Source organism: Cyphomyrmex costatus, unplaced genomic scaffold, assembly GCF_001594065.2.
Source record: "Cyphomyrmex costatus isolate MS0001 unplaced genomic scaffold, Ccosl1.0 scaffold158, whole genome shotgun sequence".
In the NCBI taxonomy this organism is placed as follows: Eukaryota; Metazoa; Arthropoda; class Insecta; order Hymenoptera; family Formicidae; genus Cyphomyrmex; species Cyphomyrmex costatus.
The window spans coordinates 388,598-405,772 of record NW_017275587.1 but is presented as its reverse complement, the minus strand read 5'-3'; the positions used below and the strand labels follow the sequence as shown (position 1 = coordinate 405,772).

Below are 17,175 nucleotides of genomic sequence, written 5' to 3'. Positions count from 1 at the left end.
TTTTCGCGGATGACGAGCCGCGTATCCTACGATGGCAACGATGATTACCGAATACCGATGTCGTCGTGCGACCGCACCAGCGCTCCTTTAGTCCAGCACTGTGTTGTTCGTATACGCGGAATTGGAGTGAGCGCGTAGTCAGCTGAGCGCGCGCGAAAGGAGCACCTCGCGAATATAACACGGACACGCTCGGCGCGGTACAACGAACTCCCGCGAGAGATCTCGACGAGCCAGGCGAGAGGGCGAGCCGAAGTGTCCCTGCCACTGATCGACCGGAGTAAACCGAAGGAAGGTGAGTACAAATCGAGTCCCCAGGGGGGGTCTCTCCGCTCAACGCTGGGTAAAATCTGTCGCTTGCGATTTCTCTTGGCGCTACCGAAATTCTCTCCTCGCGCCTTTCGCTTTTCTCTCTCTTTTTTCCTTCTCTCTCTCTCTCTCCCTCTCTTTCTCTCCTCGACCGTCCGTCCGAACGTCGATCGAACGACCGTAATTGCGCGCGCGACAGACGTCCAGACTACAAGGACGATAAGGACGACGCCACTCGCAAGTGCTCGCAAGAGCGCTTTTCCCTTCTCTTGCGGCTATCTTCGGCTATCTCTCTCTCTCTCTCTCTCTTTCTCTCTCTCCGCGCACTATGCAACCTGTCCTACGACGGGGTAGAAGCGGACACCGACCCCTGGCGCACTTTCGAAAGAGCGTAGCGCCGTCGATATAGCATATCCGGCGCGGCGCTCGCGGAATCGGTTGTGCGCGTCGCGCGTTTCCGACGCTGCGCGCGCTGCGTTCGCTCCCGCCCGCTCCGTGATTCTCGGAACTACCCTCTCTGTCCGCGAGACGCACCACGCACCTCGGACCTCGGGGTAGTTCCAGGACGGTCTCGACTCTCGGGGGTCACTTCGGATCATTTCGGATTAAGGGTGATTTTAGCGAAACTTCAATCAATTTATGCCCGTTTTTATGTTGCAACGTTGTTCAATTTTAATTTCGGTTAGTTAAGTTTTACAGTTCTTCACTTTTTTCTCTCATTTTAAGAATTATAAAAAGATGACGTTGAGAACCGAGTTTAAGTTGACTGCATCGGTGGGAATTAATGGGCATTGATCATCATTGATTGATTTAATTGGTAAACTTTTATTATGTTATTTACTTTTATTATTTTATTATAATTGATAAATATTTTTTACTCTCTCCATTCAGCCCAAGTTCTTTTTTACTGTTTTATTGGACTTTCAAAAAATTTTAAAAGTCAGAGTATCTTTATTAACATCCATATTTTAGGAAGACAAATCAAAAACCCTCTTTTATCTCGGAGAAAATGAAACTTTCTAAGCAAATCAAGAATATAAAATTAAAATAATGTTACACTGGCCGAATTATAACAAAGAAATAGTATATATTGTATTTATTTATTATCTCTCTTTCGCCTGTTACTTTTCTGTCTCAAGTTCCTACGACCTACAGAATTTCTACAATAAGTAAATTATAACCTCAAGTGACAGCTGTGAGAGCTGAAATAAGTGAATTTTATATTTTTTTTCTCCAATTTTGTAATCAAATTTAGCGTTACCCATTCATTTTGATGTGTACTTTCATCGTGTGAAAAATTTTCATGATCTATAAAGCCAATTCGGAGAAAATGGTTAACTGTAATTGTCGGTCATTCCCGTTGCTTTAGGATCCCCTTAAACCGATCGCGAATTGTTGTCTGGTCATGGCCACGTAGTGGCCGGCAATTGCCACTTTACCAGGTGATCGTACTCGGATATAAATAAACTTAGACGCTGGCACATCTTTCGTCGGATGAATTTTAGCGTAATCGAGCCTGATAAATTCAAGCTTTACGAATTTTTCGATTATTAGCAAATTTTTCATCGTCGAACATGCGACGTCTCTTGCAACGTTTCTCGTTATACTCTGCGAAATCACATTTCTAAGGAGAGATGCGTTGATCTCAGTCGCTAAAAACTGGCGTGTCTCTTTCGATATAACTGAGTTTTCAAATTTAGAAGCGTTTAGAAATATTCACTCTGCGGCGTTTGTGTGGAGAGAAGATTCTCTTGATTCGCGTTGCATCAATCCGGAACGGAGAATCACGTGTATTTTTGACGCGCGCTATGCATAATTCCAAAACGCGCCTGCCAGGGTCTCTAGCCAACGTCCATTATGTTTCGGAATAACTGTGAAATCACAAAAGTGATATATATATATGATAAATTGTTTATATAAAAAAAAAAAAAAACACCTACGGAGATGGAGCAACAGATAGAGACGTACGTTAATAGTCGTATCTGCGTACGAGAGACAGGCGTCTCGACCGGGTGTCTGCGTCATTCGACGTAGAGCGTGACTCAGCGACAATAGCGTCGTCTTTTAAAGTGTATTTTAACGAGCCAAAACGAGAGAGGGAGCGTTCCTTCTCCATAGACGCCACCGAGATGCAATTATATACAGTTGCATTCTTCTCGGTGACGTCTGGAGTATAATTGCGCAATGAATCCTGACAATGCGGATCGTCGCGGGAACGGAGAATATATCACATCCTTCCAGCAAGGAGCAAACAAGAGACCAAGTCGAGAGAGAGAGAGAGAGAGAGAGAGAGAGAGAGAGAGAGTCAAGATTATTTTACTTTGACGTTATTTACTTTGAAAGTCACGGTGATTTTTGATTAAAAAATTTATCTGTTCATCAACGTTGCGAATAAAGTCACTTTGACTTTTTTTTTTTGACTTCCATGCGTGTTCCTTGGGCTGCGGCGGCCGCTGCTTATGACCCTCTTACCTCTTTACCGTTTCTTCCTGCCAAGAACGACTACCGCGCCGTGAGGGACCCCGCGGCCCCGCGGAGGCCGCGGTGAGGATTTCGGCGCGATCAGTTTGCATTTGCTAGCCGGTAGCCATCTAGCGCGAGAGGCGCACCCCGGGGCGCTCCCGAGAGACTTGTGCTATCAAAGTGCTTTCGTCTCGTCATCGTCGTTGTTCAGCATCGGTCGCGTCGGCTTCTCGTCTATCGGTCGATCCGCCGCCGCTTTGCCAGGAGTCTATCCGCCGTTTCCGTCCCCGTCCTTTCCGCTGAAGTCATATCAGCCGATAATCGATCCACCTGTTAAGCCGTCAATGAGAGCAGGAAGGTAAGCCTTGTCGATGCTTCTCTTCTTGTTCCTCGTATAAACCGCGCTTGCAAAAGTCTTTTCGTATATTTTTCTCTCGGTTCGAATCGTTTATTCTTAATCAATCTTTAGTTTTCAATTCGCTCTAATGACATATATATGACTCGCGAGTAATTATCTATTCTTAATCAATCTTTAGTACATATACGATTGGGTCATTCTGCACATTTCTTCTCTTTGAAAAATTAGGAGCATTGAGCGACATAGTTTAACATGCATAAACACAATTTGTTTTAAATGTAATAACCTTGTAATTTTTTGTAACGATCGTATGTATACGTATAAGGACCGGAAAATCATTGTGTGTATACTAAAAAGTTTAAGTAAAGAGATATTCCTTTAAAAAGCAAAGCATTTTTCTTAAAATGAAACTTAACTTGTGACAAAAGAAGCTAAGAAGGTTTACGTGATTATGTAATAAATGAAGCTCGAAGAAAATCTCATGAATCCACAAGATTTCTTTGTTAATTAGATTTAACGTTGTATCACTTAAAGATGTTTTTAACATCCTCGTTTGTTAAAGTCTACGACACATAATGTATGTATTTTTCGTGCTGGATTGTTTTAATAAGTTATTAGAAATTCTGCATTCTCTGTGTGATGCAATTTATTAAAATGCAAATGATCTAGCAAGGAAAAATGCATCGTGCGCTACAGATTTTAAAGATACATTTATTTTAACGGAAATTGGCAGAAATATCCTTTGCAAAAGGCAAATTATTAAGAAGTTTATAAGAAAAAATGTTTTATTCAGTCTTGTTATTTACTTTTCTAAATGATAACACAACAAAATTTGCCTGTACTTATTGTTAAACATCTATAAAGCTTGGGTTTCTTTCGAAAACTTCGCAATATCTCTTTAAATTATGATAGATCAATAGATTACATCAAACGACCGAGTCATGCTCGAAAACGAAGCTGTTACGTATTAGATATAATTGATTCTAATGCGGACGCGTCTAAATCGCTGATTCACTACGTGATTACGTAGTGAAACTCTCGGTCTTGTAACACTAGACATTCCTTTGCGAGAAACTGAACGACACTGCATGGCGAGAGTGTCGAAGAAGTGTTTACCGTAAAACACAGTATATAATATTATTAAAAAAGAGCTGTGAGTATCACACATCTCCTCATTGCAGAAAATTATTTTAGGTTTTAGGATCCCTGTAATTTTCAACTGATATTGTTATTAAGAGCAAGAGCCTACGATAGATGAAGTCTAAATATTGCTGTCTAAATTCTTTGGAATAAAATTTCACTTTTAAAGATTGAAGTTGAATCAGTCTTGAAAAAGAATATAGAGAGGATATTCGACTGGTCGATCAATTTTCACAAGTCACTTATAATTACGTTTGCGTGATTGTTGAATGAGCTTTACGTCAGAACGTTTGCGACATCGTTGTATCTACCCTCACGAAAGTAGACACGTGAATTTTACCTCGCATAAAAGTCAAAAATGAAAAAGAATTGTACGGAATATTTTACTCACATAAATATTCGGGAAATAGATTGTTTAGCAATTTTAGCAATTATGATTTGAAACGACTATTTAAGTTTATAATAATTGCTGCAATTTTTGAAAGATGTTATATTGTTTTTAGGACAAGATGGAGGAGGAAGATATAAGGACGGCAGTGGAGCTGTACATTTATGACCTCACCAAGGGAATGGCCGCGATGATGTCGCCGATACTTATTGGTAAAAACACAAGAAACTCATAATAGTATTAATAGTTACTTATAAATATATCGTTTGTATTGATTTTTTTACTTGATTGTTCTTGTAATATTTTCTTACAATGAAAGTAAACGTTCGATCGCTGTATTTCATTCGTTTCTAAAGTCTTTTAAAGAGAGTAAGGCTAATTCTACAATATGCTTTTTGTTTTCTGTTTCTTGCTGTTTGTCTCTTGCTTTTTTGATCAAGAAGGCAAGAGACAAACAGCAAGGCACAAAAAACAAAAAGCATATTGTAGAATTAGCCTAAAGGTTATTAGCTTTCACTGTACGCTGGAAAATGTAAATATTTATTTATTGCATTATACACATTTCAGTCGATACTTTTTACTCGTTAAAATGTTTATTTTTTACTTATTAAATTAAATAATGTTTAACTTGGTAAATAAAAAGAGGGTAAAGGGTTTTTGCCTAAAAATGTCATCGACTTAAAAAATCCGGTCTTACGTCACGTATAATATAATTGCTCAATTACCATATACGTGATCAATTGCTCACTGCATTGTGATCAATGATTGCTCACGATATAAATCAAAACGAAATGTTGTCTTCATCGTTGTTTTCATCAGATGCAATTTTAAGCTCCATTACCTTGAGCCGAAATGTTATTTAAAGATATAATGTGATGGAAAACATATTTCTTTGTTATAATGCGCCGTAGAAACGATGAATCTCTTCTGCCTTTACGTTGCAAATAATAGACAAAAGAACTACAATCTCGATTTGACGCGCAAAATTCTAATTGAGACCTCCGTAATATATGGTTGCAATTCCAGTTAATCCAATTCGCTGAAAGAAGCTGACGCTGTCAATCGATTTCTTGACTCGTTCTCTTCGATTTTGCCAGTCATGCATGCTCATAATCCGCAAATTATTAATATCGCTGTGTTTACTCGTTGTTGTTTCTTTCGACGTTGCGCCACTCTTGCGAGATCGTATGGACAATTTCAGATTAAATGCGATTCAAATATATAAACAGCCGTCGGGAATTGGTGACATTTTAGGCAACGATGACTCAGAGAGCAACGATGTCGCATCGGTTAGCTTCATGACGGTTTAGTGCTCGATGCGCTCCACTGAGATGCAATGAGATGTGCGCTGAAATGCGCAAAAATAAAATTAAATTGATGCACGAAATAAAATCGAAGCAACGTCAGAAAGATACAATCTAAAATAAAGTTCTCAGACTGCAGCAAAAAACCACAGACCTTTCAAATTGTTATATTTTTTTTAATAGACCCTTATGATATCAATAGGCACACTTTACACATTTTGATACAAAGTCTAAAAATTTTTTTTTTTAATTCATAGTTGAAATGCTATATTCAGAGTCACATTCTTCTGAATATCATCGACATCTTATTTATCTTTCATGATGCTTTTAAGCTTTGTATCAAAGACGTGAAATATATTGATGCTACCATTTATTTATAAAAGATAAAGTATAACATATATATATATATATAAAATATATATTGTTGTTTGAAATGTCTGTGCTTCTTATTGTTGCAGTCAGAGAATTTTATTGTCAGACCATGTATGTACACTTATTTGCGATACTTAGATGCTAGCTAATTCTCGAGGTTTAGAAATGAATGATCCGAAAGACAAAGTGTGATTCGTAAGTGAAGACGTATAAACGCGCGCGGTATGCGCGGCGATAATTTAAGAGAATCGCAGGTGCAGCAAAACCAATACGGAAACAGTTGGAAAGGGTGCCAGAGTGTGGTACTCCCATAATGCGTATGGAATTCCGTACGAATGGCGTAAGATGTGGACCGTGTGCGTCACGTGTCCGACGAGCTACGTGTTCCTGCACTCTCTGACGTCTATTTTCGAGTGCGTCGAGGGCAGCGTTCGTTCCAATGCTCTGAGAAAATTTTGATCCGCATAAATTGGCATTTGCTCCAGACCGAGCGAGTGTCGAGTTCAGACCTCGAAAACATGGGATTATATCGTGGATAAATTGAATATGACATAGAAGACTCCCAACGAGTCTCCCGAGAAATATCTTCCAAATTTCTGATTATAAGGGTTTGTGACTTCGAATCGAATCAATGTTGTGTGTAATTGTCATTTAATTATTTAATAATTGTTAGATTGTTAGTCAATTTAACTCGTGATAATACTGCGGTACTTTATTAGTTTGCGTTGTAAGTCTGGAAAAAAATTTCGGCGCGCATTTAATTCTACATACGTATAGTATATAAATTCATACGAAATTATATTGGAAGCATCCAAGATCCAGCTTGATCGTAAATGGCTTATTCTCATCGGTATTTTATTCAATAATTATTTTTCCAATTTCAAAAAGTCTTCCTATTTAAGTCTGCTTTTTAAATTTTACAATTTTTTCTTAAATAAGATTTGTTATATAATTTAATATGTTATTTTTATTGTATTTCTTGTTTCAAAATGTGACACTGTTTTAGCATCACCGTAATGACTTTCTTTTCCTATATAAAGATTAATTTAGTACGATAAATAAAAATGTAATTGTATATCTAAAACCCTCCAAGACTCTAGATCGAAAATTTGCATTATGTAAAGTGACGATCTATAAATGTATCCCGTTGCATCCACGGAATCGAAAGACCAACAGCCGCCTCGCGTCTTTGAATTCGTAAACGTCGGCACCGCTCTGGAAGTAATTATAACGGCCAGGTTATTTCTTGCGAGGCCGACATCACTGGGAGGCCCGAGAGGCGCAATGAGAAAACCACGAAACGACGCGTGTACGCGGATGTACTTAGCTATTTCCGCGGTGCAGAACTGGGTCGAAGGAGGCACGTACAGGTCCGCAAACTCGAGCTTTAGCCGGGCTCGCGCGAGCTTCGCGATTCGCGCTATGATCTAGCCAACGAATTTACGCGAGGACAAGCCACAATTATGATCGTCTCTGATGGACCTTGAATAAATATCGCTAGCCTGAATTTAAGCCTGTCTCGAGGTTGCTTCGCGTTGGATCACGCCGGAGATGCAAATAAAATTAGTTTTCTCATCTAATTCCGAATTCTTTCTGGATCCCGAAAACTTGGAACCAGCTATAATCTTTCGTTCAAATATCGTGTGAGGAGTCTTTAGAATTCTCTTCTTCTAAAAAATATTTGCTGAGAGACGTTTCACATTGTAAAAATTGTACCGATAGACATTTATCGTACGATTATTATCGTTCTTAATAGTATTACATCGTGAAATGATAATTATTGAATGATTATTATCTTTTATCTAATTTTTATAAAAGGTTTTAATGTTATATTGACAAATAAAAGTGCTAAAATTATATATCTGCTAATAGACACATCTTATTAAATATAATTTTTTACTATCGCATTCTGTTTGTCATTAAAACAGCGGTTGTTAATCTTCAATTTTTTGCAGGTCGACAATTGGATGGAATATGGCACACGGCGATAGTCGCATACGGAAGAGAGTATTTCTTCGGCCCCGCTGGCATCCAGAGTGTCCGACCCGTGAGTATCCTCCGCCACTGGCGTATCTGATTATCTTGATTGGGATGCGATCGAGCGTTTAGTAGCGCTGTCTGCATCACGGCGACACCGGCGAAACGTTAAAATACAACGCGGGGTTTTCGTTCAGTTACGCAGGTGGTTCCCGTCGCGCCGTACTCGATACTCCGCCCGAGTGCTTTCTTTCATCTTCGTGAGTAGAAATCCCCGCGCTTTAGAAACATCAATTGCGACTCCCGGCTAGTATCAACAATGCATTAGTAAGCACCGCGTCCTGCCGCCGAGCTCTCGGCAGCGAGATTTTTGTTTGCTAAATAAACACTATAGTCCATTCTGCTAGTACCGCTCCCACGCGTCAATATTTCTCTCTTATCATTTGCATATCACCGTGGCAATCTCAGGGAGCCAATCATGTAACTTTTTCCTTATTAAAACGGAAACGTGAAAATTATACTCTGATCCAAAGACGTAGAGCACGGGTTGTTCCATCCAAATGTAAAATTGATCGACAAAAATAAGAGAGACAGGACGCAAGACAGCGAGTCTCTATTTTTTTTTCTATTCAACCAATTACAATATCTTAGAAGGAGAAGGGGATTGGCCGCCTTCGCGCTCTCTCTTTCTTATTTTCGTTGACCACATTTGACACACTATTTAAATACAGATGACGCAGTTCATACTCTATGTCTTTGCTCTGGTCAGGCATCAGTCGAGCGGGTCATCGCGCAGCAACGTCGCTGGGACAAGTGCAGTATAAATAACCAGGGGCTGTGTTATCAACGAGCTGAAAGAATTAATGATTCCCGCCGCTTCCCGTCGCACTTGATATATCTATGCGCCGATGCATGCGTAGCCCGAAAGTCGCGACCGATCATCGAAAGGCCTAGTCACTCGTAGAACGACCAAGTCACTCGGCGGGCCATACGATACGCTAGATACAAGCGGGAACTAAATTTGGTGTGGTTCAATCCGAAAATAATCCCCGCTGCACGCACACACGTACTCACGCCTATACACGTGCACGCACACATCCGCTTCCTCTCTCTTTCTCTCTCGCGACTACTCTCTTTCCTGCCCTATATGTTCCATGCGTTTAGATTTGACGTAAGGCGAAGGTAAGGTGAGTCCTTATATCCTCGTATATGACAGAATGTTCTCCAATCATCTCGCTGTGGTTGCTTTCTAATCTCACCGCAGTCATGTAGCTGGTCCACCCTCTGACGAACGTTCAAATTCCCACCCGAGTGCTCCCCAGGTATATCATTTTATCCTTGTGTGATATTCGGTGAACAACAAGGATAAAATGATATCTGAGTGGCACTTGAGTGAAAATCTGAACATAGCCTTGCTATGACTAGACAGTGAAATTACCTTAGAATAGTCCTGCGTTACTTGAGCTTAGACGAAGCATTTTTATAACCTTTTCAGCATATGTTTGAAGGTACAAAGCGAAACCGGCCATAAAAATCACTCGAGATTAAAATACAGTAGAAAAAGACAGTGTTCATGTAGAGACTTGAATTCAAAAGATTTGAATAATTCTCTTAATAGTTGAAAAGTTATAATTCTAGAAGTACCAAGTTTACAAGTCTCGAGATACGATTCAAACCTTCTCTCTTGCGTGTCTCTTAAATTGCTCGTCTCTTTTCGTATATATTGAATGTGCGAATATACATAGCTTTCAAGTTTTCTGGTACAAGATTCTTCTTGTTTTTGAACAGAATGCAGAGGTATATTTATAGTATCCTGTGCAATTTCTTTTAATAGCATCTGGAAGAACCTACTATTCCTGGAATCGAACTCGTATTATATAAAAATTAATATCTTCCCTTGGCCGTTGTATTCCTCCGTGCGAGCTGAAGCGGTGTCAAGCAGGAAGTAGTAATCGTGACACCGATGCGCATCTAAAAGCAACGCGATGAAATCATTACGGTATTACTTTATCCACGCCGACGAAAATACGCACGTGACTAACACGCGCGTAATTGTAATGTATGTCGCTCTATGACACCTGGACCTCTGTAACTGACACACTCATTTCCGCCTACGGAATCCTCTCGTGAAACTCAATAACTCAGCTGTATGCTCCAATTGTATTAAAAATATTTTTTATTCAAGATACATATTTATGAATATGTATATATCTACTTTTCTACAATTCTATAATTTTAGTTTTGGTTCGATTATCTATTAACGCAGGCCGAGATAATCGATAATTGTTTACGTGCCAATTACAAATCAATTATAAGCAATTTCTTAATTTATTTCCCATCTAATTATTTCTAATCACATTCGTATCTCTCCTACTCCTTTTTGCGCATCCATTTTTCTCAACAGGAATTACGACCTGTATAACGAATAGTTATCTTTGTTTTACCAAGATAGCTTCTCGTTTAGTCGTCCACGTAATGCATATCAGTATTATCAGCAATCGCTTGCAATTGGCCTTTATGACGGATAGATGAATGTAATTCACTCAATAGATACTGCAAATGCTTCATTGACCAATCAGGAGAAAGAATTTTACGAATTGACCAATTAAAGAATGCTTCAAAGCATTTTCAGAATGAAGAGGGCCAACACACCAAGAGAAAGTTAAGAAAAATAACTTTATTTTGACATCAGAAAGTCAAATTATTAATAATCTTTAGTTATAAAATTTGACTGCTTATTGACGTTAAGAATTAAAATTAAGTCATTTTGATTTTTTATTGATTTTTGTGAATAATGCTTTCTTTTTTTTTTTCGGATTCCATCAACATTACCGCAACCGATCACGTTTGCCGACATCTACATCACTAACTCCTCATCCGACAAACTTTGCCTGAATAGGCAAATCCTAGAATTGCTTCTTTCCTAGCGAGTATCCCTTTTTTTCCGAACGGTATCTTCGGCCAGCGATTTTAGGAGCGCAAATCTCAATTTGCGCGCGCGCCACACACTCATCCTTCACCGTCGGCGTCTCGTTCGCCGTGGTGTTCTCCAAGCATCGGCAGTCCGCGTGCGAGCCGTTTCCCGCTCTCAGGACCGCTCTCGAAAAGAGTGAGAAAGGACAGTCCTGCGACGGTTCTTTCTCATTCCATTTTTATCTATTTTGGCTTACTTGGTCTTTCCGATTTGTAAGTGCTCGAATGCATTTCCGGTTTTGTTTCGCAGTTACCGGAAGTGAAGATCTCGTGGTCTCGAGTGCTGTTGAGAAAGAGAAAGAAAGTGAAAGAGAGAGAGAGGATAAGTGCAATTTTAGGACGCGGAAGATGAAGGACTAGACTATCAAAAATTACGATTTTGTGAGATAATTATAATTATACAGTTTTGTAAATAATTCTTAATAGAAAACTATACGGATGCATTGTTAAAATATCAAGTAATGTCCATCGTACGTTTATTAGCTTCCAACTTCTTGAGAGAGTTAAGATTGGAGAATCCTTAAATTTAATACTGATCAATATATTGAAAGACAGTAATTAATTATTTACTTTAAGTATTAAAAGCACTTATTGTCCAGTACTTTATTATTCCAAATAAATAATAATTAATTACTGTCTTTCCGTAATAAATTGGCTAATATTAAATTGGTCAGTATTAGATTAAGGAAATTTTTAGTCTTCGACTGATTTAGTGTGCTAATTGGATAACATTTCCGATTTTTGGATAATAATTCCTATTCTGTTAATTTCTGTTTTTATATCTTGCGAGTGATGGAGGTTTTTTTTTTCTCAATTAATCCGTTTATTTTCATTGAGGACCACGTTTCGTAATTCAACGTAAATTAATAATTAAATTTTCCTATCCATTCGATACTAATCTCGCTTTCATGTTTCTATAAAATGTATCGCGTAGATTCCACTATTTTTTAGACTTTAAGAATTTGCATCATCAACACGTCTTCGCGTTTCCTCGAGAGATCCAACTCTCGGAGCGCGTAATAAACGCTTTCTTTTCATCTCTCTCCTCGTGTTCTTTACTTCCGCCGGGCCGTGTCTTTCTTTTGCGTTCTAGAAGAGGTCGCGGCTCCAACGCATACCGCGGGCGTCTATTTTCGGCGGTTTCTCGCAGGGAAGCGCGAGATTTGTCGTAGTTCTAAAATTACGCGGCCACTAATGCCAGGAGGAGGCGGGTGTTCTCTATCTTTCTCATTCTCTCTCTTTTACTCTCATTCTCTCTCACTTTTCTCTTCTGTCTCTCTGGCGAACGAAACCGGCCGTCGGATCAGCGCAGCTGCCGCGAAATTGACATTGACGGCGCGGCGCGATTTTCCCGGACGCGATTTTAACGCGACCGCTCGACGGCATTTCGTGTTTCAGGGCGGTACGGAGTTACGAGATCCGCAAAGAGTCGAGAAGCTCGGCGAGACTTACCTGCCCTACTCGGTCTTCCTGGAGTACATAAACGGCCTGGGGACCTCCACGTTTGCGTGAGTATTATTATCGGCTGTGCATGCTGAAATGTATGTGTTTGTGTCGGGAATTACTACCTCGGCCACTTTCGTTTTCTATATCTTCATTTTGTGCTTGAAACTGTGAGAAAGCAAATTATGTGTGCTTGTATGTTGATTACTATTATATTATACTTTAAACGTCACTTTATTTTCGTTTATTTTATTCTTTATACTTTTCAAGGCGTGATTCGTACCACCTTCAACTTAAGTCACGTCTCTTCCTCTTTATACATTTATTTAATTTTTTAAAGATATATCACGTGTCACTTCTATGATCATCTTTCATAATAATTTTAATTTTTAATTTTTTGCATAAGATTTATTCATTTAAATTTAAGAAAATTATTCGATTTTTTTTAAATTACACATTCGGTTTTTGTTTTTTTTTCTCATTGTTAGGCGTTATTATCTAATAACTTAATTTGTATTTAATGCTTGAAAATTAATTTTTGTAGAATAAACAGTTTTTTTCTTTCAGAACGGGCACGTACAACCTCTTCAAACATAATTGTAATTCCTTCAGTGAGGAGGTCAGCAATTTCCTGGTGGGCAAAGGCATTCCCAAGTATATCCTTGATCTGCCGGAAGAAATATTACAAACGTATGTTTTTATTATAACTGTTACGATTTGGTATTTAATCTTATATTTATATTATTAAAAAATATGTAAAATACCTGTTTACGTTATTTCGAAGCGATATTTCAATACGAGTTATATTTTCAGTCCTATCGGACAAGCTTTAAGTCCGTTGATAGAAACATTAAGCAGCGGCTCAAGTGCTGGATTCACGGTTGGCCAGAGATTCGTTGAGCCGAGAATCCAGAGAGAAACTTCGCCGGAATATCAACTCCTGAACACAGCTATCGAAGAAGCAAGGTACAGTTTTAACGCGTGATTATCATTTAAGTTTTAAATAGATATTTTACTAAAATATTGAACATATTTACAGATTGAATTCAATCGCGTTAGAAGAACGGAGGAACGTTATTAACGAGAAATTAGCGAAGAAAGACCGAAAGAAGAAAAAAAAGAAAAAGGAGAAGAAAGAAAAGAGCAGCAAGGAGGCCACCAGCAGCGACAACAACAGTACCGGACCGAGCAATTGCTGTGCAGATATGGCGGAGAACGAAAGTGTGTAGAATTTTATATAAATTAAAAACAATATATATAATAATAAAAAATAATAATAAACTTACAATTTGGAAAATCATTTTTATATTTATTGTTTATTAGGTGCAGTCGGCGAAACGCAGCAGGCGACTAATGGGGAAACTGTACCCGCGGAGTTGCTGCCGTCTGAGCGAGTGATGCAGATGGAGGAGGACGAAAAGCGCGAGCAAGAAGAAAAGAAACGCCACCGAGATCCACCAATAGTTTTCAAAGACTTGGTGGATATACGAACGGAGTATGAAAGTTTGGTAAGCGCTCTCAAAGGGAAATTAAACGACGAGGAACAAACTTGCCTGGGTGAACTGCGGCAATATGTCTTGGAGGATGAGGGTTCCTGGGCTTTAGGCGACAATTTTCTGAACTTCGTTGGTGAGTCTGAAATAATACAAATACATAGCTCTTTTAAATTTCTCTTTGAAAATGAGTCGGATTTATTCGATTAAATTTTGAACTTACTAGAGATATTTCGGAACTTATAAAATTGAATTAAAAAATTTTAAATAAAGATTTAATGTCCTAAAAGAGTGTGTATATGATATATTGTGTTAAATTAAATTAAATTAAATGGGTTTCAGGTCGAGTTCTTTACGATAAATCGTTAGATAGTGATGTACGAGTAAAACTGTTGAACGTGCTGTCCGTTGCCGCATTGAAGGACGATGTGATTCTGTTGCTACATCAAGATAGGCGAGAGCATATCATCATGACTTATGCATTCGATATCGATCGGCATCCACCGGAGGAGCAACTTCCACTCGCACAATTTGTAAGTATAAACGAAATTATTTTAAGTAAAGCAATTATTTTATATTTTGATTCGTATAGTTTCCTGATTTTTTGTACATTAGAGGAAACTTCTATTGATACTTATTTTTCTGAAAGTTTTTAACATCAATAACTATTTCGAGCAGTTGGCAAATATGTTCGAGAATCTCAGCAGCTCGGAATGGTTACTCTATATATCGGAGTGGCAACATCAGGATCAGAACGTCAGCAGCAATATCAGCAACATAAGGGTGACGACAAAGGTTGCGGTGCATTCATTGCTCTCAAACTCAGAAGACCTACAGATCCGCGGTGCAGCTATTATCCACAACCTTGCTTGCAAGGAGGTAAAAACTGTGGTCTGTATCCTTCCTGTCCAATTAACATTTTCATCTTTCGTCGATTTTTGCTTTCATTTTCATAACTCATCGCTACAAGCGTGTCGCGTATCGAAGGCATCTTATCTCTCTCGAAGATTATAATTCTACAATTATTCAACTTTAAGCTACAGATCTTTCTTTATAATATATTATACAGTAATACTATTGCGTTGTAAGTTTTACTCATTTTACGAGTTTAGAACAGGATTGTATATATTATAGAAGAAGAGGTATTGTCTAACATTAAAACGCGAACCTTCGATGCGCGATATTATTTAATGACGCTTTCGGAATGCGTGCTTGCCGATGTCACAAAAGAACAAGCTCGCACTGTGTGCCTAAGAAAGAAGTGCTGCCTTTATTATATGTACATAATAGAAAAAAAAAAGAAATATTAGCTCTGTAAATTGCTGTCAATGCTAAATGTGACCGTCGACGTGGACATATCGCCTGGTAACCCGATTTCACGAACGAGCAACGAAAAGGACGTAAAAGAGAACGTAAATATTTGCCATTAATCAAAAAGAACGGCTCAAAGGATACATGACTCACTCGATGCTCGTTTGCATGCGCACACTGAAGCTCTCTAATCGCGCGGATAACGCTGCGTGTGACGGATATCTTTCCAGAAATCGGATACTGTTTTTTCAGAAAATGAACAAAAGCAAAAATCTGCGGCGACTTTTACCGAAAGGCAGCATTTCTAAGGTACCTATCCAAATCCATGTTAGATCGAACCGTGCGCTGCGGTAAGTCGTTAACTCTTATCGGTATCTTGCGTGCCACTGAGTACACACGCGTAATATGTAACGCGATGTGCGCGACAACCGCGATTAATTTTTCAAGTGAGTGTTTGATAACATCCCGTATATGTAACGGTTAATAAAATTACAGTGAATTATAGAGAATTTACATAACAACGGTGCTTCCAAGCTTGATCCTAATTCTATAACATTACATTCCGTAAAAAAAATTGTATGTAATTGTTTTTTGCGATTACTAGGAGAAAAAAAATTAAATTTAAATTAAAAATTAAATATAAAAAATACATTAATTTGAAAAAATAAATTAATTTTAAGATGGTTATAGAGCTTTCAAACTCTCTTTTGCCGCAATTTATATGTTATTTTTGACAATTATTTACTTAAAATCGCGTCGTACAGCCATATCTTCGAATATTCTCATTCGCGTAAGTAAGATATAATGTGATTCCTAAATATCTTTACGTAATGTATGAACTATAGGTGTTTGACGACATCGCAGTGGAATTGACGATGGCGTTACTGCAATACTTCAACGGTAGTCCCGCGGAGGAGCAGCTGTACACGTGTATGAAGTCACTGGCGCGTTTCACGCAGATCAGCGGCCAAGAAGTGCCGCAGCTCATACAGATGATTGGACCAGAGCCGAATAAATTCAGGGGTACTTCCCAGAGGATCGACGAGCAGATCGAACAAGTTAACAAGAAGCTGCGTTAAATGTTCATCAACCATCCGCGAAAATGTCGTATTCCATAAGTGCGAGATAAAACCGGACACGCTTCCGTTATGTTCAAAACGGATTTTTACTTAGAGATTCTATCGAGTCAGTCACATTTATTATTATTATATATTATTATTATTTATGAAGATTGTTGTCATTTTCATATATTATTATATGTATACTACTATTACTAGGCGCCACAGCGTTTTTCAACTTCACTTTACACTTTTTTATTTGACATCTTTTTTGTAGATAATTGAAGCTAACGACACTTTATTTTTCTTACGCGATTCATTGAAAAATAGGAATAAAACGCATAAACACGCGTAGCGCGATAAAGCGCCCGTCGTGTGCGACTATCTTCCGATTAAAAAATCTTTGTCTGTTAGAAGATTTTAGCACGATGAAATCACAAAATTAGCTGTATTGAATAGTATGTCGTAAGCGTTTTATGCACGTCATACTCTACCGATTATACGTCCGTTTGACGCTTTTCGTCTTGCAAAAACGTAATAAAATTTTGACAACAAAAATAACTTTCTCAGTAACATTGACTATTTTCCT

General features: G+C 38.5%; 1 protein-coding gene across 6 annotated transcripts; it reads left to right on the top strand.

Moving 5' to 3' along the window:
- The first annotated feature begins 218 nt into the window (after positions 1-218).
- Positions 219-16,732, top strand: LOC108771430 (uncharacterized). Of its 6 annotated transcripts, none has more exons than XM_018536716.1 (12): positions 219-292; positions 4,771-4,867; positions 8,287-8,378; positions 12,680-12,789; positions 13,292-13,414; positions 13,538-13,690; positions 13,764-13,945; positions 14,048-14,353; positions 14,560-14,750; positions 14,896-15,096; positions 15,781-15,837; positions 16,374-16,732. In XM_018536716.1, the coding sequence occupies exons 2-12, from the start codon at positions 4,777-4,779 to the stop codon at positions 16,605-16,607; spliced, it is 1,740 nt and encodes a 579-aa protein (XP_018392218.1). In that variant the 5' UTR covers positions 219-292; positions 4,771-4,776; the 3' UTR covers positions 16,608-16,732. The 6 variants fall into 6 exon arrangements, with proteins under 6 accessions (XP_018392218.1, XP_018392222.1, XP_018392219.1 ...); XM_018536717.1 differs by lacking the exon at positions 219-292 and adding an exon at positions 2,893-3,127; XM_018536720.1 differs by lacking the exon at positions 15,781-15,837.
- The last annotated feature ends 443 nt before the right edge of the window (positions 16,733-17,175 follow it).